The sequence below is a fragment of the Scatophagus argus genome, chromosome 19, assembly GCF_020382885.2.
Source record: "Scatophagus argus isolate fScaArg1 chromosome 19, fScaArg1.pri, whole genome shotgun sequence".
NCBI classification, from domain to species: domain Eukaryota; kingdom Metazoa; phylum Chordata; class Actinopteri; family Scatophagidae; genus Scatophagus; species Scatophagus argus.
Genome location: NC_058511.1, coordinates 7,369,412 through 7,396,716, shown reverse-complemented (window position 1 = coordinate 7,396,716; position 27,305 = coordinate 7,369,412). Strand labels below are relative to the sequence as shown.

The following is a 27,305-nucleotide window of genomic DNA, read 5'->3' as shown; positions in this document are numbered from 1 at the left end:
ACAGACAGAGTGTGGCTGCATCAGAGCCAAAGTAGCGCAATTTAAAGTTAATTTATCTTTGGCAATTTTAAAAAATATGTTCCTTGGCAAATGCAATCTTTGTTGTGATGATGGAGCCAGATGCAAAATTAAGTGATCACCAAAGTCATCACAGTTCATCCACAGCGGGACATGAAATGGACGTGGGGGACATGCAAATCCAACAGTTTTTCATGTCTGATGGACCATTTCACCCAAAACTACAAATTTGAGGCTCATGTTGACACTGGAGAAAATATCAGCCGATATCTTTGGTCATGTAGATTCATCCTCTGGGGACAATGAAGGTTCATACAAAATGTCCATTCAGTCTTGGCCAAAGTGGTTGACTGACTAACATCTGTATGTGTGGATAAAAAAAGGGTGAATAGAGCAACGAGAAGGGATCAGTGATGGAAATGATGTAGAATATCATCATTAACTAAATGAAATAATAAGTTGTGCTACTTTTGAAGCACATTCATTATCTATCTTTATCTATCTATCATTACAGACTTCAAGAAGAATGAAATAGGCTAATAATCTAATTCAAGTATAAGTGCTACTTCCTGCCATGACTTATTGTTAACAGCAAAACCAGAAGTGATAGTATTGCAGAGCATGTTGCAAAAGTCTGATTGATATCAGAATGTTGGAAACTAATCAGCGTTTTTCCTCCAAATAAGGTCTCACAGGGTGTGTGAACGTGCATCGGCAAACACAAAAGGATTCCTCTGCATGTGATTTACCAACAGACCGTATCGGTTCATCTCGGTATGTTAAACTGGTTTTATCACATACTGTTAGAATTTTAAGTCCTGTCCATTGATCTTTTATCATCATCAGATACAAAACAATAAAAATAACTAAATGCGCTGCTTCACGGCAGTCACTCAGAGTGAAACCAGAGAGATTTATGAATGAGTTAACCTTGTGGTAACCCTGTGCTTTGTAACACAGCAGGTGGTCATCCTCCTTTGTCCGCCGCAACAGAGACAGGTGTTTCCGACTATGGAGGACGGATCGTTGTTGACAATGGAGGAAAGCACAGGAACAAGAAGGTTTAATTCATGCATGGCCCCTTGCAGTCCAGCCCCACTCTATGTCAAACACACAAATGCATAAACCCGCCCACTCTATGAGCATGAAAAGTCCATATTTCAATGCAAACACAAGCACACTAATTCAAACTGTCAGTGTTTTTCTCTCCCCTCCTTTTTTTTAGGGAAACACAAGCGTCAGAGGACAATAGTTCTGTGACCCATATCCAAGCCTGACATAGGCAAACAGGAAGAGATCCCCTTTGGATAGAGGGGTATTCCTGACTCCAGTTTAAGGAAGGGAAGAAGAATGGAGTCAGAGGTGAAGGTGGGGGTGAGATCATCCTTTGACCCAGAACTTCCGCCTACAAACATTTCCAGTACCAAAAGTTCATAGGAAGAGACCAACATCTTTCCTTCCTGAGAGCAGAGGAAGAGTTTAACAACCTGAGATCGACACTGACACCACCCAAAACTACATTTTCTTCACAGAGAAAAACTGAGCACGTGTGAGATGTTTCTTGTTTTTCCTCCACCTGCACTCAGCTCTTCTCATTCTCCACTTTCACCGTCCATTCATGCATGAGAGGATCCACTAGTTGAGAATGTTCTTTGTCTTCCTCTAATATTTGGCTCAACAGTTATGACAGCTCTGACACTCTTCAAGCCAAAATCTGAAAGTAAAAACACTTTGGAATCTCCTGGAGCATCAACATCTGACTGTATGATCTGCAGTGGTATCCAAACAATGCGTTTCTTTTTTTGACTGAAACACTGCTATGTAATTAACCCTGTTCCAAGGCTCTTATCTGCATAGCTGTAGGATGACTTACAGTCACTATGTGGCATCACAGTGGTGTAACACAACACATTCAGCAAGATTGCCCCTGTTAGCAACCATTCAATAATATGGACCACTTCTGGGAACATACTTTTGCATTTACTTCAGTGGATCCACTCATTTCCTCGAGTTATGTGCTGCCTCAGTGTGCTTTATCTAACACTATCAGTCATTGTGTAAGAGTAGGTGCCAGTGATAATGATGGACAAATCAGGACTGATTGATTAAGTATGGAGAGGAAGGAAGGGAGGGAAGTTGATGAGCAGAAAGAAAGAAGAATGAAGGGCTGACCTCTAACCTCCTCTGTCACAAAGATAAGAGGGGGTGATGGAGATTCCCAGTGGACTCAGATAACCTTTAATTAAAGGTGCAATATCACTATTTACAACTTCTGTTTTCCCTGCACGACTTGAAAAAGTGCAAAAATGTTGCATAGAGCATAGAGTTACTTGTATATGAACTTTGCCATAACTGAATAATTAGATTGATACCATCCCCTAAATACTGTCAAATAATAAGTCACTGGAATGCTCCAAGAAGAACAAAATTCAGCCACAGTAATTTGTCAGTTGTTTGAGAGTTGATGTTGCATCATGTTGAATCACACACACACACACACACAAAAAAGTAACTATAAATTTCTGAACCTTTATGTCTAATTCACATATCACATGCATAAGGTTTTCAGAATTAACTGTTAAATTTGCTACAAGTTGCTTTTAATTAGCTGAAGTAGCATAAATGTATCCTGTGCAACTGTAGCAACATGTCAAACCATAGTTTAATTAATCACAGAGTCATTCATGATGACAAAAAGATGAAAACAAGCCTGTACATTAGAATACTAAATGAGTTTAAAGGGTTAAATGAAATAAGAACTGAAGAGTTCTGGTCTCGATTCCACATAGTTTATGTTTCTTGCTAATGCACGTTGCCTGTTCTCGTTTTTTGTCCATAGGGGGCGCAATAGAATTTCAGCTGCTCACATGGCAACCAGCGATATTCTCTTCAAAGTGCTCGTTGGCTGTATGTGAGCAGAGCATCTTTTATGCCCAAAGCCATAGCCCCCCCTAAGTTGATGTTTTACAGAATTCAGAGGGTCATTTCTAAACCACTATTTCACTCAGTGAGACAGCTTTTTTTGCCCCGCAGTTCCCGAAAATTGACCTCCAAGATGGCTTTCCAGTATCCACACGCTTACCGTGACGATGCAGTTGTAAGTGAATGTGGCTACCTTACTAGCCTAGCGTTCTAATAAGCCGGGATGCTTAATCATCAACCTTTTTCATTCATTGAAATGAGCGTTTGCTTTGTTAGCATGCCTATTAGCTTAGCCTGGTTTGTGAACCCAGACTGTAGCTTTGAGTTTTCATATTAGCTAACATTTTCTTTGCAATCTGGTTAACAGTGTTAGCCAGCCTGGGCGATTCAGCTCAGCAGCAGAAGGCTGTCTTGTTTTTGCCAACCCTAGTTAACTGTCATTACCCTTTCACCTGCACAGGTGGATGACTATCATGGCCACAAAGTGCCAGATGCGTACAGCTGGCTGGAGGACCCGGACAGTGAAAAAACACGGGTAAATCTTAATCCTTTTCTGTTTCTATTGACATATGTAGCTAGAATGTGATTTAGCAAACATGATTTTTTGCCTAGGGCTACACCCATGTTAATACGTTTTAGTTTGAAAAAATATATCTTCTACGATTGCTCATTTCGTTTACATTATTGCAGCGTTTTAGAAGCCAGGAAACGGAGACATTTCCAAACGCTGGTGACCCAGTTTTAATTTGAGAGCTTCGGTGTTGCCTTTTAGTTTGGAGGGGAGTAACGGAGACACCCACGTTCGCTTCGTGATTGGTTCTTATCCACCTTGCGTTCCTTTCCTGATTCGTCACACTCCTAATACGTTTCACGTTCCCGGAAGAAAAACAGCACAGCAGATTGACTAACTGAGGTTAAGGACAGGCGTTGTTTTATTTGTTTGTTATTTTAGTAAATGTTGTGCAGTTGAATTCAGCATTTTAAATGCTGTCACAGCCGTTGTTCGAGCAAATCCTTGTTCAACGGCTGTTGTACATGAATTATACCTTGAAAAATAGGGGTGATTCTGCTGCAAAGCTTGTTCTTGTTTGAAAACTTTTAAAATGAATGAGTGATCTGAACTTGCTATATTGGTGTTGTGTCTTCTTCAACCAGGCCTTTGTCAGTGCTCAGAACCAGCTGACTTTGCCATTTTTAGAGCGCTGTGAGGTGCGAGACCTGTTCAAGAATCGCATGACTGAGCTGTATGACTACCCCAAGTATAGCTGTCCCTTCAAGAGGGGGAGCAGGTGAGGCGAGCCTCAACAGAACATGTAGTGGATGTACCATCTAGCTGGATTAATATTCCACATTTGGTTTCCAGGAGCTTGTACCTGTGAAGGTCTTTAATTGTGTCTCCCCTCACTTTCAGGTACTTTCACTTCTACAACTCAGGTCTCCAAAATCATAGTGTGATGTATATGCAGGAGAGCCTGGATGCCGAGCCCATAGTCTTCTTGGATCCAAACACATTTTCTGATGATGGGACTGTTGCCCTCCAAGGTATAATAATAACAGATAAATTTTCATAGCCTGCTATAGCATCCATATTAGCAGCTAACAAAGAATGCTAGCTTTCCCTGGACTTTGTTCATTTTCTTTTTCTGTTCCTATGATTACTTAAAGGCTATGCATTCTCTGAGGATGGGGAGTACCTGGCGTATGGCACAAGCGCCAGCGGGGCAGACTGGGTGGAGATCCACTTTTTGCAAGTTAAAGGTGCCATCCCTCTGGAGGACCACCTGGTGCACGTCAAGTTTAGCTGCTTGTCCTGGACTCATGATGGGAAGGGGATTTTCTACAACACCTACCCCACCGAGGATGGCAAGAGTACTGGTGAGGACAAGACGCTGTTAAGATACATTCATACCTTCTTTGTCTTCGTCTTCTTCCACTTATCCGGGTCTGAGCCACGGGGGCAACAGTCTCTGCATAGTAGCCCAGACCATCCTCTCCCTGGCCACTTCCACCAGCTCGTCTGGGGGAGAGAGATTTAGTCTCTCCATCATGTCCTGGGCTCTGCCCCAGGGTCTCCTCCCAAATGGACATGCCTGGAACACCAACCCAGCGAGAGGCAGCAACTCCCCTCTGACCCAGAGTGGGCACTCAACCCTTTTCCAGCTGAGAGCCGTGGCTCAGACTTAGAGGTACTGATCTTCATGCCAGCCGCTTCGCACTCGGCTGCAAACCGCCCCAGTGTGAGCTGGAGGTCACTGTTCAATGACGCCAGTAGGACTGCAATATCTGCAAAAAGCAGAGAAGGAATCCTAAGGCCAGAGATTAAGCCTACAGAGATTGGATGGCCCACAACAGGCCATCCTCTCCAGATTTCCAGAGGACCCCCCCCCCCCCCCCCCCCCCCCCACAGGATGGTTAGGGGGACATGTTCTTATGCCTTTCAAAAATCCCCAAATCAAAGACATGTAGACTGGATGAACAAACTCCCATGCCTCCTCGAGTACCCTTGCAAGGCTATAGAGCTGGTCCAGTGTTTCACTGCCAGGGCAAAAACCGCATTATTCCTCTCCTTTCCAGCACCGTGGTGTAGACCTTCCCTGGGAGGCTGCAGAGTCTGATCTGGAACACGCCCTCTGGTCCTCTCGTGAACGTTCTCAAATTCTCAATTTACTTTAGCTGCTACTACTAGTGTGAGAAATTTTTAACGTTTGCCTTTCATTGTTGTTTCTGCTCCCGACAGCCTGCTACTTCAAATATCTTTTGGGCGAAGATGAGAGTATATTGTTTTCTTTTCTAGGCAAAGAGACCTACAGCAATGTGAACCAGAAGCTGTACTACCATGTTTTGGGGACTCCACAGTCTAAGGATGTACTGTGTGCTGAGTTTCCTGAACACCCCAAGTGGATGAGTGCAGCTGAGGTATGGTTTATTTGTTTGTAAATGTGTATGAGTGTATGTGTTAATTGATATTCAGGTGAGGTTTAGCTGTTGCATGTTTATTGCAGGTATCAGATGATGGACGCTACGTGCTGCTGACTCTCAGGGAAGGCTGTGATCCTGTCAATAGACTGTGGTATTGTGACCTTCAGACCATTCCCCAGGGTATTACAGGTATGTTAAGCTAACTTGCAATTGTCTTCAACTATTTTAAGACTGATGGGTTTTTGTGTTGTATTTTCTGTGCAATTTTTTGTCACATTGTTGTTAGATCTAACAACTTTCTGTTAGTTTTATAATTTCTCTCCACATTTAAACTCAAATACTCATCCTCTTATGTTCAGGAGTTTTGCCGTGGGTGAAACTAATTGACAACTTTGACGCTGAGTACGAATACGTGACCAATGAGGGCACGCTGTTCACATTCAAGACCAACTTGGACGCCCCACGTTACCGCCTCATCAACATCGACTTTGCCTCCCCTGACCAAAGCAACTGGAAAGAGCTCATTCCTCAGCATGACAAAGATGTTATTGGTGGGCTGCTGCAACAATCATGACTTGTACTATAGGAATTTGAGAATTTAGCATTTAGAGTTTAGCGTCATCAGATTCTGTCACCAACTTTCTGTTTTTGTTGGCCATGTGTCCATCTGCAGTGTTCGCCACCTGTACGTACTCCAGCTACCTGTTTGTTTGCTTCCTTCATGATGTCAAGAACGTGTTGAAAATGTATCAGCTGAGCACAGGGGAGGAGCTGAGGACCTTCCCCCTTGACGTCGGCTCTGTGGTGGGTTTCACGGGGCGCAAGATCGACTCTGAGATCTTCTACTATTTCACCTCCTTCCTCTCCCCAGGTATGAAAATGTAACCGCTTGGGTTGTCTTGATGTTGTAGAAAGACATTTTATAACATTTGTTGCTGTGGGAAAGTTAAAGAGGAAGAGCTGAAGAGTTAAAAGAAGTAAGTGCTGCAAAATATCCAGAGATTTTAAATGCGCATGCAAGGAAACAACCAAAAAGAAACAGCTGACAGAGCTGTGTGACATGGTTGTGAACTTTCATCCAGCCATCATCTACCACTGTGACCTGACTAAGCAGCCGCTGCAGCCCCACGTCTTCAGAGAGGTCACCGTCAAAGGCTTCAACCCCTCTGACTACCAGACCATCCAGGTAAGTGCAGATCTCAGCACATTTCAGAGTTGGATTTTGAATGTCAGGATTTCTAGCAAGAAATTGAATGGAATTGCTGATTGAAGAACTGTGTAGATGTTTGAAAGTCTTCTTCCAGAAGTTTATGGAGAAATGTTTCTTGATTTGTCTTCCTCTCCTTTATCCCAGATCTTCTATCCCTCCAAAGATGGCACTCAAATCCCCATGTTTATTGTTCACAAGAAGGGCATCAAATTGGATGGCTCCCATCCAGGTTTTCTGTACGGCTATGGTGGTTTTAACATCTCCATCACACCAAGCTACAGTGTCTCACGACTCATCTTTGTCAGACATATGGGGGGAATCCTGGCTGTTGCCAACATTCGAGGAGGAGGGGAGTATGGGGAGACCTGGCACAAAGGTGAGGGGATTTGGACAACATACACCGGCTTAATGTGGTGTTTGCCTGCCTCTCTTTCAGTCCTGCTTTAGCAGATGGTGAGCAGAATCATTTATGTTTAACAGCAGTTTACTTACTTTGTATTTTTGCTTCCAGCTGGCATGTTGGCCAGCAAACAGAACTGCTTCACTGACTTCCAGTGTGCAGCTGAATATCTCATCAAGGAGGGATACACTTCTCCTTCCAAGCTGACCATAAATGGAGGCTCTAATGGTGGCCTGCTTGTAGGTGTGTATGCTGAAAGAACATACAGTGCATATTATTTTGAAATTAGTCCTTGAACAGTTTGAAGCCGTGCAGATGTCAGTCCCTGGTGTGTCTGACTGTGTGTTTCCTCTTTCAGCGGCCTGTGCAAACCAGCGGCCTGACCTTTTTGGCTGTGTGGTGGCTCAGGTGGGCGTCATGGACATGCTGAAGTTCCACAAGTTCACCATCGGCCACGCCTGGACCTCAGACTACGGTTGTTCAGATAACAAAGAACAGTTTGACTGGCTCATCAAGTAAGTAAGATAAAATAATCCTTTATGGATCCCCAAAGAGAGGATTGAGAGGGTGTTCAGTAAAATATGCTGAATTCATATCAGCTACCTGACTGAAGGAAGCATTTCCTGTGGTCTGTGGCTGTGGTGATCTGGGGATGAAATAAGTGTAGCACTGTGTGTTTAAAAAGACAGATAAATATTTGACCCCCATTACATTTTGACAAAGAAATTCAACTCAATTCAGTTTATTTTTTGAATTGTAATATAGAGAACCCAACATTCCCCCTTGAGCAAGCACTTGGCGACAGTGACGAGGAAAAACTGCCCTTTTAGAAGGCAGAAACCTCAGATCAGACCCTGGCTCAAGATGGGCAGCCATGGTAGGAGGACCCCCGGCAGTCTAAGTCTATAGCAGCATAACTATGGGCCAGCCTCGGCCAGCCCTAACTATAAGCTTTATCAAACAGGAAAGGTTTTAGTCTACTCTTAAATGTAGAGAGGGTGTCCGCCTCCCAGACTGAAACCGGAAGATGGTTCCATGGTAGAGGAGCTTGATAACTGAAGGCTCTGGTTCCCGATCTACTTTTGAGGACTCTAGGAGCCACAAGCAGCCCTGCATTTTGGGAATGCAAAGCTCTGGTGGGATAGTAGGGAACTGTCAACTCTTTAAGATATGATGGTGCCTGACTGTTCAGGGCTTTATATGTGAGAAACTAAAGGAAACTACTGCGTGACTTACCTTTATTACTTTATCACAATGTATGTACGTTCTTGCTAAGTTCAGCTTGGTCAGTAGAGGGCACTCTAAGCCTTACACTAGACTGGGAACCAGTAACTGACGCCAGTAGTGCAGAAGCAGTAGTCAGCACATGATGAGTGAGGCCACGTGTCCTCGCTTCAGAGAGCACACCTGATCGTAACTGTATTTTCATGTTTGTTACAGGTAAGCTGATCGTAACACCTAAAGGTTAACGTTTTATTTTAGAAAAGGGTTTTTTTAGGGGGGTGCGAATTGGTACACCTCTGCTGTAAAACAGTATGTGAGATACTGAGTTACAACAGTTTTGGTTTAATGACTGTACTGTGATACTGGAGCTGACCCATGGAAAGGAAATTAAATATTTTAGCATGCAGAGGAAGTGTTCAGCCAAAGCAGTTCACTCAGCGATTACTGATTTAATCAGTTATTAAAATATTTGTTTTTTGTATCCCAAACCAACATATGGGCTGTTTATATTTCTTCATTAACACTCTCTCCCAGGTACTCCCCACTTCATAATGTCCGCGTCCCAGAAGACAACGGGGTCCAGTACCCCGCGATGCTCCTGCTAACAGGGGACCATGATGACCGCGTGGTGCCTTTCCACTCCCTCAAGTACATCGCCACCCTGCAGTACGTTGTAGGCCGCAGCTCCAAGCAGACGAACCCCCTGTTCATCCTCGTGGACACAAAGTCAGGCCACGGCCAAGGCAAGCCCACCAACAAGGTCATCCAGGAGGTGGCAGACACCTACGCCTTTATCGCTAAATGTCTCAACATTTCCTGGGTCAAATAAGCTGACCCCCCCCCCTCCCCCCAAAAAAATGTGTGAGTGTGTGTATGTGGGTTTTTTTGGGTTTGTTTGTTTGTTTTGTTTTTTTCCCGAAATCCTTGTTAAAATGCTGTTCACATGGTTATAAAGGTTACAAACCAGGTTTACACTTACAGGATCTTTAAACTCATGTTAACCCAGCTACTCATACTGTATCCTCTTTTTCTTTTCTCTGTGTTTGTGCAATTTCATCCTTCCCTCTCTCCCCTGAGACACAAGTCTAAGCCAACTTGCAGCACTTATAGCTATCATGTAGGCCTTGTTTGTAGTTCTAATGAGGTAAAAGAATGTCTACATTATCAGTGATGAGTGTCATCATTACAGTAATCATCCAGCCTGCAGTTACAGTGATGAGGCCATAGTGGCAAGTGTTTATTTGTAGATTATCTCTGAGTCCTCTGGGTGCTTCAGCCCGATGCATATTATTTATTTTTCATTTGCGCTAAGGATGGAGGCTGTAAGATGTCCAGTGATTTCAACGTGCAGATCTGACAAGACAGCACAGTGCAAATGATGTTCCCAGTCGACAGAGAGTGCAGAAATTTGCAAAAATAAAAAACCCTGATAATGATTTCTACCTCTTGACATGTTCTGAATGTTTACCTGTGATGGGGAACAGAACACAATGCCACAACTACAATAAACAACTTTTTACACAGTGACTAATCTCGCCTGTTTGTTCTGTGATGAAGTTAATACATTAAAAAAGAAGAGGCCATCATTAGCAGCCATTGGAAGTAAAGTTGACGGTAGCTTTCTTTTGTGTTACATGCTTTAAGAACTGAATTGCACATAAAACATTGCTGTAAAGCAACTGAAGATCTTGAGAATACGTTTTTCTAACTGACTATTAAACAAGCCAGACCTGTTGGAGTTCTAAAATACACTCAGACAGTGGTACGTGTATGTATTTATGTAAAAATCCAAAGTATTCAATATCATTTGAGTTCAACTGACAAACCCTGCAGAAAATGAGGGTGGTCCGACAGAGGGTCCCCTTCCGTGTTTATTGTTGTTTGAGTAAAATTACTTTTAAGACTCCTCAAATTTCATGTCCTCAACCTGACTTTTTTTGTCTTTCAAAGTTGTTTTGGTATGTAAATTAATGTCACAAAAAAATATAAGATGAAGCCCAGCGTTTTCATCAATATTATCTGTATATATATTTTTTAAATTAAAAATAAAAAAAACATAAACTTCATAAGCTGAAAATTAAAATTAAGTTAAAGGCCGTTACTGTACATAACTTACATGTTTTATTTTATTATAAACGTAAACTTTGCCTTTTAAAGAAAAAGTTCCTAATTTTCACACATCTAGTTAATATTTTGGTGCTCCTGCCTTAAAAAAGTAATTCAGTAACACATGTGATCTGAGCTGCAGTTGTTACTCCATTAACTGATTGATTAATTAATGGGTCGCTTGACAGAAAATAACTACCATTTCAATGAATCGTTTTGAGTCGTTTTTAAAGAAGGAAATAATCCAAAGATTCTCTGGTTCCAATTTCTTAAATGTAATCGTGGTCCTCCGTGACAGTAAAATGAATATCGTCTGGTTGTCAAATTGGTGGTCACAACAATGACACTAATCGATTGACATAAATGAGTAAGTAGAAGAACTACATGAAAACAACCAAGCAGTTGCAACCCCGAGTTATAATAAACCATATTTTGAACGATACATACAATTCAAAAAATCAGGGGACTTTAATCTTTGACAAAAAAAATTAGAATACTAAATGAGTTTAAAAGGTTAAATGAGATAAGAACTGAAGAGATCTGGCCTCGATTCCACGTCGTTTATGTTTCTTGCTAATGCACGTTGCCTACGTTGTTCCGCTTCTCTTCTATTATCGTCTGTTCTCGTTTTTTGTCCATAGGGGGCGCAATCGTATTTCAGCTGCTCAATCAGCGATATTCTCTTCAAAGTGCTCGTTGGCTGTATGTGAGCAGAGCATCTTTTATGCCCAAAGGCACATCGCTTTCAATGGGTGTGTTACAGGATTCAGAGGTTCATTTCAGAACCTGTATTTCAGTCTCTGAGACAGCTTTCTTTGCTCCACAGTTCTCAAAAACTGACCTCCAAGATGGCTTTCCAGTATCCAGACGCTCACCGTGACGATGCAGCTGTAAGTGAATGTGGCTACCTTACTAGCCTAGCGTTCTAATAATAATAATAATAATGATAAATAAATGTGCTTAACCACCGACCTTTTTCATTCATTGAAATGAGCGTTTGCTTTATTACCATATCTGTTCGGTTAGCCTGGTTTGCGAACCCAGACTGCAGCTTTGAGTTGTCATATTAACTAACATTTTCTTTGCAATCTGGTTAACAGTGTTAGTCAGCCTGGGCGATTCAGCTCAGCAGCAGAAGTCTGTCTTGTTTTTGCAAACCCTAGTTAACTGTCATTACCCTTTCACCTGCACAGGTGGATGACTATCATGGCCACAAAGTGCCAGATGCGTACAGCTGGCTGGAGGACCCGGGCAGTGAAAAAACACGGGTAAATCTTAATCCTTTCCCCTTTTTATTGACATACACTATATATATATAAAGTATTGCGACACACCTTATTCCACATGCCACACCTTACTGAATTCAGGTGTAGTATAGGCCTGCTTCTCAGGGTTTGGGCTCGGCCCCTGACTTCCAGTGAAGGGAAATCTTAATGCTTCAGCATACCAACACATTTTGGACAATGCTATGCTTCCAACTTTGTGTCAACAGTTTGTTGAAGATCCTTTTCTATTCCAGCATGACTGTGCCCCAGTGCACAAAGCAAAGCTCCATAAGGACATGGTTGGATGAGTATTTGGTTTGCAGTGGAAGATGTAGATGTCCTTCAGGGAGGGTGGAGGGCCGCAGATTTTCTGTGCAGTGTTGATGACCTTCTTGGAGGGGGGTTGTTCGTCATACCACCAACACGTTTCATATAATACAGTGTATTTATTTTGCTCATGAGCCTAAGTATTGTTGGAGCAAATCCCATGTTTAACGGCTGTGGGACTGTTCTACTGTTTTACATTAATTCTACAATTCTACCAGAAAGAAAATGGGTGATTCTGCTGTAAAGCCAATACAATCCCAAAATGCTTGTTTGGACAAAGATTTGTTTAAAAGCTTTTTAAATGAAATCGTGCTTGTGTGGATGTGTTGCCCAAATGTTAACCACAGCCTACTTGGTAAATCTCTTGCTTTAGAATTTTGTTTGAAGTCATTCTTGCCATACTGTTTTAAACATATTGGTGCTTGTAGTGTTAGTTCAGGACATTAGGATGTGGCACTGATAACCACTACCATCTTAAGGCTTTGCTGATATCACAAAGGGCCTTTTCCAAAAGCCTGTTTATGAGTGATCTGGATAACTTGCTTTATTGGTGTTGTGTCTTCTTCCACCAGGACTTTGTCAGTGCTCAGAACCAGCTGACTCTGCCGTTCTTGGAGAGCTGTGAGGTGCGAGACCTGTTCAAGAATCGCATGACTGAGCTGTATGACTACCCCAAGTATAGCTGTCCCTTCAAGAGGGGGAGCAGGTGAGGCGAGCCTCAACAGAACATCTAGTGGATGTACCATCTAGCTGGATTAATATTCCACATTTGGTTTCCAGGAGCTTGTGCCTGTGAAGGTCTTTAATCGTGTCTCCCCTCACTTTCAGGTACTTTCACTTCTACAACTCAGGTCTCCAAAACCATAGTGTGATGTATATGCAGGAGAGCCTGGATGCCGAGCCCATAGTCTTCTTGGATCCAAACACGTTTTCTGAAGATGGGACTGTTGCCCTCCAAGGTACCAGTGAAGACTGTTGTGAAATATACATTTTTTAGCACTGGTTTTATTTTATTACTGGTTGTTACTATCTTAATTGTTCTTTTATGCTTTTGGGCATTTTTTGTATTTCTGCTTTTCTGGATTCTTTTCTTCATTTGCACTCTGTGCTCTTTCAATTGTACTTCTATTATATATTTGCAGTACACATGAATTTATGAATTTTTTTCTTGTAATGTCTGGAAATACCCTGCGATTTATTCTCTATTGGGGGTACAAGTTGGGGGTAAAGTGCCTTGCTCAAGGGCACATCAGCCGGCTAATGGAAGGGGGGCATTAATAATCACTCCACCACACCCAAATTTTGCCTGCCAGTCTGGGGGGGGGAATCAAACCGGCGACCCTTCTGAGCCCCCTGGCTGTGTGTTTAGAATGCAATGTCATTAAAGTCGCTTTTGGTTTAATAGTTGTCTGTTCCAATACTTTTGTCCATATAGTGTAGGATTCACATTGACAGCTTAATAATGTCAATTTTCCCTGGTGTCTTTGTTCATGTTCTGTTTCTGTTCCTATGATTACTTAAAGGCTGTTCATTCTCTGAGGATGGGGAGTACCTGGCGTATGGCACCTGTACTGGTGGTACAGACTGGACGGAGATCCACTTTCTGCAAGTTAAAGGTGCCATCCCTCTGGAGGACCACCTGGTGCATGTCAAGTTTAGCTGCTTGTCGTGGACTCATGATGGGAAGGGGATTTTCTACAACACCTACCCCACCGAGGATGGCAAGAGTACTGGTGAGGACAAGACACTGTTAAGATACATTCATACCTTCTCAAATACTAAACTTTGCTTTAGCTGCTACTGCTATCACTGAGAAACAGGTTTTTTTAAGTGTGAGGAAATTCATAACGTTTGTCTTTCTCAGCTGTTGATATGTCAATGTTGTTTCTGCCCACAACCCACACCCTGCCATTTCAAACACTTTTACCTCTCCAATCAAACAAAGTCTGTTTGCCTCAACTTGGAGCGAAGATGAGAGTAAATTGTTTTTTTTCTTTTTTCCTTTTCTAGGCAAAGAGACCTACAGCAATATGAACCAGAAGCTGTACTACCATGTTTTGGGGACTCCACAGTCTAAGGATGTACTGTGTGCTGAGTTTCCTGAACACCCCAAGTGGATCAGTATAGCTGAGGTATGGTTTATTTGTTTGTAAATGTGTATGAGTGTATGTGTTAATTGATATTCAGATGAGGTTTAGCTGTTGCATGTTTATTGCAGGTATCAGATGATGGACGCTACGTGCTGCTGACTGTCAGGGAAGGCTGTAATCCTGTCAACAGACTGTGGTATTGTGACCTTCAGACCATTCCCCAGGGCATTACAGGTATGCTAAGCTAACTTGCAATTGTCTTCAACTATTTTAAGACTGATGGGTTTTTGTGTTGTATTTTCTGTGCAATTTTTTGTCACATTGTTGTTAGATCTAACAACTTTCTGTTAGTTTTCTCTCCACATGTAAACTCAAATACTCATCCTCTTATGTTCAGGAGTTTTGCCGTGGGTGAAACTAATTGACAACTTTGACGCTGAGTACAAATACGTGACCAATGAGGGCACGCTGTTCACATTCAAGACCAACCTGGACGCCCCACGTTACCGCCTCATCAACATCGACTTTGCCTCCCCTGACCAAAGCAACTGGAAAGAGCTCATTCCTCAGCATGACAAAGATGTTATTGGTGGGCTGCTGCAACACTCACTGACTTGTACTACAGGAATTTGAGAATTTAGCGTTTGAAAAAGATTCTGTCACCAACTTTGTGTTTTTGTTGGCCATGTGTCCATCTGCAGTGTTCGCCACCTGTACGTACTCCACCTACCTGTTTGTTTGCTTCCTCCATGATGTCAAGAACGTGTTGAAAATGTATCAGCTGAGCACAGGGGAGGAGCTGAGGACCTTCCCCCTTGACGTCGGCTCTGTGGTGGGTTTCACGGGGCGCAAGATCAACTCCGAGATATTTTACCAGTTCACCTCCTTCCTCTCCCCAGGTATGAAAATGTAACCGCTCGGATTGTGTTGATGTTGTAGAAAGACATTTTATAACATTTGCTGCTGTGGGAAAGTTAAAGAGGAAGAGCTGAAGAGTGCTGCAAAATGTCCAGAGATTTTAAATGCACATGCAAGAAAACAACCAAGAAACAGCTGACAGAGCTGTGTGACATGGTTGTGAACTTAAACACGTAATTCTCTAAAGCCAGTGGGATTAAATGTGCGTTTTGAGTATTGTACCTTGCAGCACAACTCAGTACATTTGGTTTAATTTTTGGGTGTGTACTTGAAAAAAATAGTTTTCCCACATATTAAAGTGTTATGAACATTGTGGAACAAGTGAGATGACAGTTTTTCCTCCTCTTTCATCCAGACATCATCTACCACTGTGACCTGACTAAGCTGCCGCTGCAGCCCCACGTCTTCAGAGAGGTCACCGTCAAAGGCTTCAACCCCTCTGACTACCAGACCATCCAGGTAAGCTAATTGAAGAACTGTGTAGATGTTTGAAAGTCTTCTTCCAGAAGTTTATGGAGAAATGTTTCCTTGATTTGTCTTCCTCTCCTTTATCCCAGGTCTTCTATCCCTCCAAAGATGGCACTCAAATCCCCATGTTTATTGTTCACAAGAAGGGCATCAAATTGGATGGCTCCCATCCAGGTTTTCTGTACGGCTATGGTGGTTTTAGCTACTCCATCACACCAAGTTACAGCGTTTCCCATCTCGTCTTTGTCAGACATATGGGGGGAATCCTGGCTGTTGCCAACATTCGAGGAGGAGGGGAGTATGGGCAGACCTGGCACAAAGGTGAGGGGATTTGGACAACACACACCGGCTTAATGTGGTGTTTGCCTGCCTCTCTTTCAGTCCTGCTTTAGCAGGTGGTGAGCAGAATCGTTTATGTTTAACAGCAGTTTACTTACTTTGTATTTTTGCTTTCAGCTGGCATGTTGGCCAGCAAACAGAACTGCTTCACTGACTTCCAGTGTGCAGCTGAATATCTCATCAAGGAGGGATACACTTCTCCTTCCAAGCTGACCATAAATGGAATGTCTAATGGTGGCCTGCTTGTAGGTGTGTATGCTAAAGAACATACAGTGCAAGAATAATTTTGAAATTAGTCCTTGAACAGTTTGAAGCCGTGCAGATGTCAGTCCCTGGTGTGTCTGACTGTGTGTTTCCTCTTTCAGCGGCCTGTGCAAACCAGCGACCTGACCTTTTTGGCTGTGTGGTGGCTCAGGTGGGCGTCATGGACATGCTGAAGTTCCACAAGTTCACCATCGGCCACGCCTGGACCTCAGACTACGGTTGTTCAGATAACAAAGAACAGTTTGACTGGCTCATCAAGTAAGTAAGATAAAATAATCCTTTATGGATCCCCAAAGAGACAATAAACAGGGTGTTCAGTAACAAGAATATATTGTATATTTTAAATGTGTGAGTATAAAATATGCTGAATTCATATCAGTTATCTCACTGAAGGAAGCATTTGCTGTTGGTTAATTTCATACAAGTGTATAAATTTACTTTATTTTTTTTTTAATTTTTGTTCAGGTGAAGTGCTGCAAAACAAACTGCTATAAAACAATATATGAAATACTGAATTACATATCTAATTACAACAGTTTTGGTTTAATGACCTAAGTAACAGCATTGACTGAACTGTGTCACTGGAGTCGACCCATGGAAAGGCCCATTCAGAACTGTGGCACAAAATTACCCACACAGTGAAAGATTATCTCTTTGAAGTACTCTTCTTGATTATTCTGCATTTTAGGTGAAATTTCCTCCTTCATTAGATTTTTACAAATTAAATATTTAAGCATACCAAGGAAGCGTTCAGCCAAAGCAGTTGATTCAACAGTGACTTACCTGGCAAATGATTAATAGACTGACACAAAATTAATAGGCAGCTATATTGATAATCAACAAATCATTTTCATTGCTTGAAAAATTGACAAATCCTCTGGTCTCTGTCTCTGCAACGTGAAAACTGGTTGCTTTTCTTTGTAATATGGTAGTAAATTAAACATTTTTGGCTTGGATAATAAATATATTAAAAATATTTTTAAGGTTTTAAGGCATTTCCAGACAAAATGATTACTCTTTTACTTGAGAATACCATCTCTGAGTTAATCAGTTATTAAAATATTTGGTTTTTGTATCCCAAAACCAACATATGGGTTGTTTATATTTCTTCATTAACACTCTCTCCCAGGTACTCCCCACTTCATAATGTCCGCGTCCCTGAAGACAACGGGGTCCAGTACCCCGCGATGCTCCTGCTAACAGGGGACCATGATGACCGCGTGGTGCCTTTCCACTCCCTCAAGTACATCGCCACCCTGCAATACGTTGTAGGCCGCAGCCCCAAGCAGACGAACCCCCTGTTCATCCTCGTGGACACAAAGTCAGGCCACGGCCAAGGCAAGCCCACCAACAAGGTCATCCAGGAGGTGGCAGACACCTACGCCTTTATTGCTAAGTGTCTCAACATTTCCTGGGTCAAATAAGCTTTACCGCAAATGTGTGTGCGTGTTTCAAGAGATGGAAACAAATGCAACTGGACTTGGTTATATGTCTTTGAAGATGTTTCGCCTCCCATCCAAGAGGCTTCATCAGCTCGTCTAAACTAGACCAGGCTAGTCTGACCAGCTGGTGGGGAGCACAGGCATTTAGCCTCTGTGCAGTCGTTACCACAGTTAGGCCTTCTGTGTTGGGTCATACGTTTGTATACTGGTTGTTTTGTTTCACCAGTATACAGGTCTGGGTATTCCTTGTTGCATTGGACCACATACACCGGGTTGATTTTCTGGGTATGTGGTGTGCAGTCTTTTGCATGCACCAGTCTTTGTCTTTGTGTTCCACACCGAGGGGACCAAGATGTTGGCTACATGTTTGGCAATGTTGTATGTAACTGAGTTGATGCGGCTGACGATGGGCCAGAGGGGCGCCCCATCTTTGTCAATTCAGTTCAATTCAATTCAATTCAATTTTATTTAAGCTGCCAATTTATAACACAGTTATCTCGACACTTTACAGGTGTGTAAACAACACACACATTCAAAAAAAAAAAAAAAGAGAATCAGAGAAAAACAGGTCCCAGGGCAAAACCCCACACTGAGTAAGCATTTGGTGACAGTGTCGAGGAAAAACTTCCTTTTAACAGGCAGAAACCTCGAGCAGAACCAGACTCAGTGTAGACAGCCTTCTGCTATGACCGCCTGAGAGGGAGAGGGGGGAGAGGAGAGACGGGAAGATTGAGAGAGAAAGGAGAGGGGGAGATAGAGCGAGAGAGGAGAGACAGGGAGGATAGAGAGAACACTTCAGAGCAGGAGCAGCAGGATCCGGGCAGGGCCATGGTGAGGGTTCTGGATCCAGCAGCACTATTAGGAATCAAAGAACTTTATTGTCATACCAGCTCACATTCACATGTTTATGGTATGAAATTAGGACTCAGGTCCTGGGAGCAGTAAGTAGACTAAGAATATAAAAATATAAAGTACAAGGTAAACAAAAAGTTGAATAAAATAGAAATATAAGCTAAATAAAAAAATAGAATGTAAAAAGAATATAAAACTAGACATTTAAATAAGCTAAACAATTAAATAAAGAAACCGGTTTTAGCATATAGCAGCATAAATATGCATGTGCAAGTGGCAGTGCAATAGGCAGTGCCATAGGCAGTGCCATAGAGGGCTCAGGATCCAGCAGCGGTACCAGGCCTCAGAAGGGCGAGGTAGAAGATCCAACAACATGCTCCGGAAGTGCTGAGAAAAGATGGAGCACAAGAGCTCCGGGGGAGAGGGCGAGTTAGTGCTGTACTGGTGATGGGACATGATGAGTGAGTCCCCCTGCTCTGAGAGAGAGGCCAGCACAGGTGAAATGTGGTCACGCCTCTTAGTCTTAGTCAGAACACGAGCTGCGGAGTCCTGAGGGACTTTATAGGGCATCCTGACAAAGGAGAGTTACTGTAATCCAGCCTGGAGGTAATAAAAGCATGGATGAGTGTCTCAGCAGCAAGGAAAGGACATGCCTGATTTTTGCAATGTTACGAAGGTGGAAGTATGCAGTCCTCGAGATTTGTTTTATGTGTGTGTTGAAAGGCAAGTCCTGATCAAAGCTAGCACCCAGGTTCTTTACTATGGTGCTAGCCCATTATGAAAGGCTATATCATTAGCTAAAGATTGTCTAAGATGTTTTGGACCAACTAGTAGAACCTCATTTTTGTCTGGGTTCAATAGAAGAAAGTTGTGGGTCATCCAGTTGTGTTAACTGATTTTTTTCATCTGGCTTCATTGATAAATACAATTGGGTGTTGTCAGCATAACTGAAAATTTATAGAGTGCTTTCTGATCACATTGCCTAGTGGGAGCATGTAGATTGTGAATCAGATCGGGCCAAGCACAGAACCTTGCGGAACACCATGGCTAACTTTAGTGTGCATGGACAAGTTGTGATGTACATGTACAAAGTGATGTCTGATAGATAGGACTTGAACAAGCTTAAAGCAGTTCCATTTATACCAATTTGATTTTCTAGTCTCTGTTAAAGAATCAGGTGGTCAACAGTATCAAATCCAGCACTGAGATCCAGAAGGACAAGTACTGAAACACAGCCCTGTTCAAAGGCCATTAACAGGCCGTTGGTAACTTCATTGTGATTCGTGGGAAGCCCATACAAGCATGGGATAGCGTCTTGAGGATACAGACGGTGACAAAACCATCCGTCAACCAAGGAGGAGGTCTGCCACACCACTGAGCTGGTCAGACTAGCCTAGTCTAGATGAGAGGATGAAAGGCGAAACTTCTTCAAAGACATATAATCAAGTCCAGTTGCGTTTGATTCAATCTCTTTGCGATAGCTCTGACCTGAATAAATGAGCATATCCACAGACGTGTGTGCGTGTGTTTTTTTTTTTCTTCCCTGAAATCCTTGTTGAAATGCTGTTCATAGCAGCTGTTCACATGCTCTTAGAGGTTTACACTTACAGGCTCTTTAATCTCATGTTAACCCAGCTACTCATGCTGTATCCTCTGTATCCTCGTGATGCATGACGGTAACAAGAAGTGGCAAAATATGAACACAAATAAAACACGTGTCATTCATTGAACACAACGATTCAAAATTGATCACACTTGTTTCTCATCATGTCATGACAACATGACAACAAATATAAGCCAGTTCAGAGTGCAAGCAGGTTGGTCCTGCAAGCTCATGACAGCAATGGATCAGAGACACAGAGGATGAGAGCGAGTAAGAGGAGGTCGAGGCGGAGGACAAGAGGGAGGAAGAGAAAGAGGAAGAGTGCCAATTTCTGATGAAATTCGGGCTACAGTCATAGACCACGTACTGGTGCATGGCATGACCATGAGGCAGGCAGGCCAAAGAGTCCAGTAAAACATCAGCCGATTCTCTGTGTCAACCATAATCTGGAGATTCAGACATGAGAACAGGTACAGTCTACTTTACAGTACTGTACTTGGTATCCTCCATCATAAGAGCATACGAATGAAACAAGTTTACAGAGCACCCTTTGAAGGTAGGCTGTACAATTACAGGCTGATTTTTTTCCCCACAGTACCTATTATACTATAGATTGTTTGAATGCAGAGTAAATGCTAAATCCACTGAGTTGTGAAATCTTTTTTGTCTTTACTTTTGGAGATACAAAATGCCTATGCTATACTTCATTTCTCCATAAGCAACATGCCTTGACCACTGCGTTTTCAATTTTTTAATGTAGTGACGAAGCTCAGAAGTTTTTCTGTTTTGTCCGATTTGTGCAGGCTCTGACAACATTGTTCAGTTTTGAGCACATGTAAAACTATTTTGAGGTGATGATATGATTTTGCAAAAATAATCAGAGATTTTGTGAATGTAGTTTGAGCAAAAAGTTTTGTGTTTAGAATTCTGAGAAAAGAAAAAAATGAAAAGAAAAAAATGAAAAGAGAAAATGTGTTTTAGCAATTGCGAGAAACTGTAATGCATAAAAAAAGAAGAAGCCATCATTAGCAGCCATTGGAAGTAAAGTTGGCTGTAGCTTTCTTTCGTGTTACATGCTTTAAGAACTGAATTGCACATAAAACATTGCTGTAAAGCAACTGAAGATCTTGAGAACACGTTTTTCTAACTGACTATTAAACAAACCAGACCCGTTGGAGTTCTAAAATACACTCAGGAATGCAGCTCTTTCATGTACATATTCTAATTTTATTTGACTTTAACTGACAGTGGTACGTGTATGTATTTATGTAAAAATCCAAAGTATTCAATATCATTTGAGTTCAACTGACAAACCCTGTTGCAGTATTTGCTGCAACTCTGTAAGTGTCCACCAGGGGGCAGTCACTGTAAAAGTGACCAACACGTGTGGCAGGAGCAGAAAATGAGGGTGGTCCGACAGAGGGCCCCATGTGGATTACTCAACATGCATGTTTCGTGTTCAAGAACCTCTCTGACATCCCCCTTCCATGTTTATTGTTGTTTCAGAGTAAAATTACTTTTAAGACTCCTCAAATTTCATGTCCTCAACCTGACTTTTTTTGTCTTCCAAAGTTGTTCTGGTATGTAAATTAATGTCACAAAAATGGAAGAAAAAGACAAACTTTTTCATAAATGTTACATTTATTTTTATTTTTATATTTATTTTTATATGAATTTGTTTTACAGCATAAACTGACCCTTAAATTAAATAAAAGATGTACACAAGTTACATATTTTATAAAAAAAAAAAAAAAGTAATGAGAAAACAAATTGTTCTATTTTATTGTTTTAATGTATTCAACAGAATACATTTTCATTCACATTCAGATTTTCACTTTCATTTCTTTCCTTTTATAAAGACATCATTCTTTCAAGATAGAAAAATTTCAGTCACTTAAGGCCAACAGAAAAAGGTTATTAGGCCTGGACAGCTGTGGACATCTGCAACATGAACCTCGAGAAGAGAACTTAGCTGAATAAAATCCTGTGTCCCATCGCGACAAATTGATTTTTTGTATTGGTGGTTGCTTTTAACAGTAGTTCTCACTATCGACTCAGACATACTTAACTTCTTACATCTGAACATAAACTTTGGCTTTGCATGAAACAGTGCATGATTTTCACACATTCAAGAAAGTTTTAATAAAATGAGTTACATTCAGTGAGAAATAAAACAGATTCTAATAATGACAATGTAACTTTTTAAGAAAGTAAATGAAGTCATTCTCAGTTCAGTGCAGGAAAAGAAAGACATATGAATCTTTCTTATAAATTCAGGCGAATCAAATTGAGAACACTTTAAATGCTTGTTACATTTTTTCTCCTGAAACATCTGGATGAACCTGAAAAGTAAGAGAAGTTCTGGGACTGGTATTTTAAAATTTTGTTGAAAGTATGCAAATTGTTAAGCTTCACAGAACTAAAGTTAGTGCATTTTTAAAATATTCTGATATAACAAACTTTGCAGTCAAATACAGTGCAAGAACTAACCTCTTTTATGCTCATGTAAACCTTAAAAATGCCTTATCAACTTCTATATTAGAAGACAAAACTAGATATAAAATTCTGAGAACTGAAGCTCTAAATTATGCAAGTTATTGCTATTTACCATTTTGCAAAGTAAAAGTTTTGTTTACGTGCCACACTGTACATTAAACATTTTAGAACTTTAAAAACTAAATGATCTTCTCAATCTTTTCAGATCAACATGGATATAAATCCACCTGTTCTCTAATTTTAGCCTTCGGATCCCAGTCAAACAACTTTCACAGTAAATGAGTGGACTAATTTATATATGATATTAAAAATGGAACATCAGTGAGGCATCCACAGTCTTTGTAGTTTTGGAAAAACAAAGAACTTTGCACATGACTCAAACATTTAGAAATGGTCCATTCTCCCTTTAATCATCTCGCAGCTAAACATGGTCATTTGCTGTTCATGTCATGCGTGTATGCGCATGCGTGTGTCGGCGTGCGCGTGCGTGTTTGAGATTACTGAACCAGCAGGGGGCGCTTGACAGCACTCTCAGGCTCCCAGCAGGTCTGCAGACGGTTATCCCACTGTGTAGACCAAAGCTGGTGGCGCACTAGCATACAAACCTGTTGTATTGTCCTTTTATTGTCTAACTAAATTTCTACCAAATTAACGTACATTTTTATAATATATTACAATGTTTCTTATCAGCTAAGACTATGGCCTGAACTGTCTCGTGAAACTGGTGAAACGAGTCCCAATTTCTGATTGGCTGACACATTTGAAGACGTTCTAAAATATCCAATGAACACACACCTGTGACCATTCTGAAATATTAAGGCGCCAACCGGAAATCGCCTCTCAGCCACTGCTGGGGAACTATACTACCTGGCGGAAGAGCAATAATAATTAAATAATTTCCTGCATATCATCAACTATCTTTCTCTCAAACAAGCAATATGAAAAATGTCCCACATGTTGGGCAACCGGATCTTTACACCTCGTTCAAAATTCAGAAATATTTAAAATGCGTTAAACGGATTGAGAAGCATGAAGGAAATGGTCCTCATTGAGCCCTTCTAGCGCTCACAGTGTTTTAATTTTCTGATGTGCTTTTTCTTGTTGAAAGTAAATGATTTATTGTGACTGCTGAAGTGTGTTGAAGTCATTTTAATTCTGTACATCTCAAGCCTGAAGACAATATTTGTCAACGTTTAGTCTTCGATTTTTATTACATTCTATCTATCATCTTTGGATACCACCTTCCCGGGGGGGGGGGGGGTTGGATGCAGAATCGTGCAGGTGATCGTCTGTAGCAAACCGATGGATGGCGCTATTCATTTTAGTTCAATCCCACAATTAGTTTTATAAGCTCCCAATCACTGGTCTGGGAACAGTTTACTTGTACTGCTCTTTGAGGACACGAGGCTGAGTGAGTGAAGAGCAGATGTCAGATCAGTGCAGGGAAGGTTAGGGGTTGCTTAGGAAGAAGATCATTTCTATTACGGCATTATAGGATCTAAGACCTATATGACTGTTTCTGCATGTAGTCAGATAAAACCACTTATTGGCATACTTTGAAGGATATTTAATTGTCTTCAGGGTTTTAAATGATTGAATCCTGCTTGTAAATAAGCTGGGTGGGGGATGTGTGGTATGGATCTTTATCAACAAGAGAGAAAGAGGTGGGGGAAGGCTGGGAGCATGATGGGGGAGGCCATGGGTGCCACACGGTTTGAAGAGCTCTAAGGCGTACAGACTATAGTGGGATTAAATTATAATATCATTCATTTTGGCTATTGGAAAACTTAAAATCAAGCTTCTCCTGCAGCTCAAGCTTTACTCTCATCCACCCTTTGCGACGACTTTCTAGTAATGCAAAATGTTGAAGACCAGGAGGCTGACCGACACTGAGCTGAGAAGCAGCCTTTTGTGTAAAGCTGGGAGCTGACAATGAAAGATGTCCCCTTCATCTATGGATCATTCTGGAGATGAATTTCCAGATGTGTGCCACAGGCTTCCAGCAATCAGTTGGTTCACTGTGACACATTTAAAAACAAATCTGCCTGCCCCTCACGCCGCTGCAGCTTGTGTTACAGTGTCACTATAAAATATTCATCCATGGAAAATCTCTTTGATTCCAGCCGGTCACTTGACTTCGTGCGCCCGGTTAAAGTCAGGTAATTCAAACTGGAGCGTCGGCAGCCTTCGACACCAACAGACTGAACTCCTACTTTCCTCCACCTTCCTTATCAAAGTAGCGCCGGGAGAAACGCTTGATCCGCCTGTGCCATCTTCATTCATTCTCACAGAGAGAAAGGGAGGATGTCCGCTCCCTCTCCTACAGGTGAGGCGCTTTTTTTCACTCTATGCAACAAGCACGCTCTTTTAGTAATCTACATTTCCGTCTTCTTCTTCAGCTTAAATGTCCCTCATCCCTCAAAATAAGCACTAAATGTTGGATTTGGTTGCAGCTAAGCTCAACTTTAAGGAGATGAACCTGCTTTTCGCTGACCTGAAATGACCGACTTTTAACGACATGACAAAATGATGGATCGGCTCTTTTATGAAACCCATTCAATAAAGAAATGAAGTTAAAGATGCGCGCACATGCCCAAAACTGAAGCCGGTGATTAAGCTTAGGGAAAAAAATGGCGCACTGAAACCAAACCTAAACTAAAAGACCTTATATGGAAATAATAAAAAGAAGAAACTGAAGACACCAAGTAACGTCGATCGCCGCCATGTCGCTGTTCATCACCTTAGACTCGTTATATGAATATTAAAGAAATATTAGTATCACCAAATCGATCAAGTTAGAAGCCCATTCACATTTGGTGGTGAACAAATGGTTGGAAACTTTAAAAGAGTAAATGAAGCTAGAAGCGAATGAAGACATACCGACCCGCAGAATCCCAGCAGAAGAATAAAAAAGGGGGACAAAAGGGCGACACTGTGAATCTGAGATGTGGAGTTAAAGGATATTTTGTGCCATTGTGCGCAGTTTTTGGCGCACCGGCTGCAGAGGCGCTTCACCTCCAACCTCTTCCTCTCTCTGACGTCACCGATATTTCATTCAGATATTTTCAGCCTGTTTACTCCTGCTGGTGGAGGCTTTTGAGGATTGGAAAAATAGTGAAGACAACGTGGTTAACAGAAAATAAGGTTTCACGTTCGTTGTTTTTTCTTACAGTTGCCGCCCTAAAACTAAATACAAAACGAAAACTTTTCTTTTAAATAGTAAAAAAAAGTAGTCTACAGGCTCTTGAAAATGTGTCGAATTGTAAAAACATTTATCACGCCCACGCAGGCGTTAAATCTTATTTTAAACGAATAATCTAGTGCCATTTTTTTGTTCATTAAAGTGAGAAAATGAAGAAGATTTGCTACAAGTTTTTGGTTTCCTCTTGTGTTCAAGCATGGAGCACATGGCACACGTGTGTCTCTGTCAGACGTGTGTGATTTTTTTTCGTTAATTCAAAATATTCCTTAACGAAATATGTGCACAAGTGAAAGGAAGAACTTAGACAAAGTGCAAAAATGATTGAGGCTTTCTCCTTTTCCTGCAGAAATTCTCCATGAATGTGGATTAAAACTGAGAACAGTCAAGTTGGTCTTTGTTTAGTATTTCTGATGAATAAAATGAACAAAAAATAATCCCCTTTTGCATGTAAAGCCTTTCAACATGTTCTTTCTCTCCTTTTTTGAAAAAAACAACTCCAAGAGATGACCTCCTTTGCCCCCACTGTTTACACTTCTTTAGGAAGGATATAAAAAGTGAAGGATTGGTGTCTGGAATGCATGAAGTAAACGACAAAAAAATAACCCTTTCACTAAAAAAGAGAAGAGAAAAGGGAGATACGAACCCGCTGAACCCTTTGAACTGCATTGACAGCAGCAGGGTAAAAGCAAATTTCCTCTGGGAGCCTACAGGGTGAGGAGTGGGGGTTGGGTGGGGTTAGCTGGGGTGAGGGAGTCCAAAGTCTGCCCAGAAAGTTGGTGTTCAAACAGCTCAGGAATCTGTTTGTCTGCATACGAGGTTAAACCCTCATAATTATCTGTTGGTCAAGACAACTAACTGCCTAAAAATCAAAGTGATATCAGTTTGCACCACTGCAGTTAGTTTCCTTCTCTGCTCCAACAGTTGGCTTTCTGAAGAATTGATTGTGTATGATAGATTAAATAGCTGGTTTAAAAGCAAGAGTATCACGCTGAGATAAAATTGAAAAACATGTACATGATGTGGTAATCGATAACCCTCCCACTGCAGCAAACCACCAAATACATCATTAAAGAGGAAAAAGTGATATTTTTAATTTCTCTGTTTTAAAGTTTTTAAGTTGAAGGACTCCTTTATCCTCATCTGGCAGACACCAGTTTGATTGGGACTGACTGAAGCCAACACTGAAAATGAGTTCAGGATTTTATGCATATGCATGAAAAGTGAGATACGTTTTAATAAA

At 41.5% G+C, this 27,305-nt stretch overlaps 2 protein-coding genes across 3 annotated transcripts; both read left to right on the top strand.

The window, feature by feature from the left end:
• The first annotated feature begins 2,914 nt into the window (after positions 1-2,914).
• Positions 2,915-10,220, top strand: LOC124050714 (prolyl endopeptidase-like). Of its 2 annotated transcripts, XM_046373504.1 has the most exons (14): positions 2,915-3,115; positions 3,401-3,475; positions 4,096-4,229; positions 4,352-4,482; positions 4,606-4,815; positions 5,735-5,856; positions 5,943-6,048; positions 6,219-6,410; positions 6,533-6,730; positions 6,942-7,045; positions 7,214-7,445; positions 7,581-7,712; positions 7,828-7,984; positions 9,228-10,220. In XM_046373504.1, the coding sequence occupies exons 1-14, from the start codon at positions 2,948-2,950 to the stop codon at positions 9,520-9,522; spliced, it is 2,256 nt and encodes a 751-aa protein (XP_046229460.1). In that variant the 5' UTR covers positions 2,915-2,947; the 3' UTR covers positions 9,523-10,220. The 2 variants fall into 2 exon arrangements, with proteins under 2 accessions (XP_046229460.1, XP_046229461.1); XM_046373505.1 differs by lacking the exons at positions 2,915-3,115; positions 3,401-3,475 and adding an exon at positions 3,743-3,853.
• Positions 10,221-11,501: 1,281 nt separating this feature from the next.
• On the top strand, positions 11,502-18,430 carry LOC124050715 (prolyl endopeptidase-like). Its single transcript, XM_046373506.1, has 14 exons — positions 11,502-11,689; positions 11,993-12,067; positions 12,964-13,097; positions 13,220-13,350; positions 13,915-14,124; positions 14,402-14,523; positions 14,610-14,715; positions 14,879-15,070; positions 15,183-15,380; positions 15,755-15,858; positions 15,957-16,188; positions 16,324-16,455; positions 16,572-16,728; positions 17,600-18,430. The coding sequence occupies exons 1-14, from the start codon at positions 11,648-11,650 to the stop codon at positions 17,892-17,894; spliced, it is 2,130 nt and encodes a 709-aa protein (XP_046229462.1). The 5' UTR covers positions 11,502-11,647; the 3' UTR covers positions 17,895-18,430.
• The last annotated feature ends 8,875 nt before the right edge of the window (positions 18,431-27,305 follow it).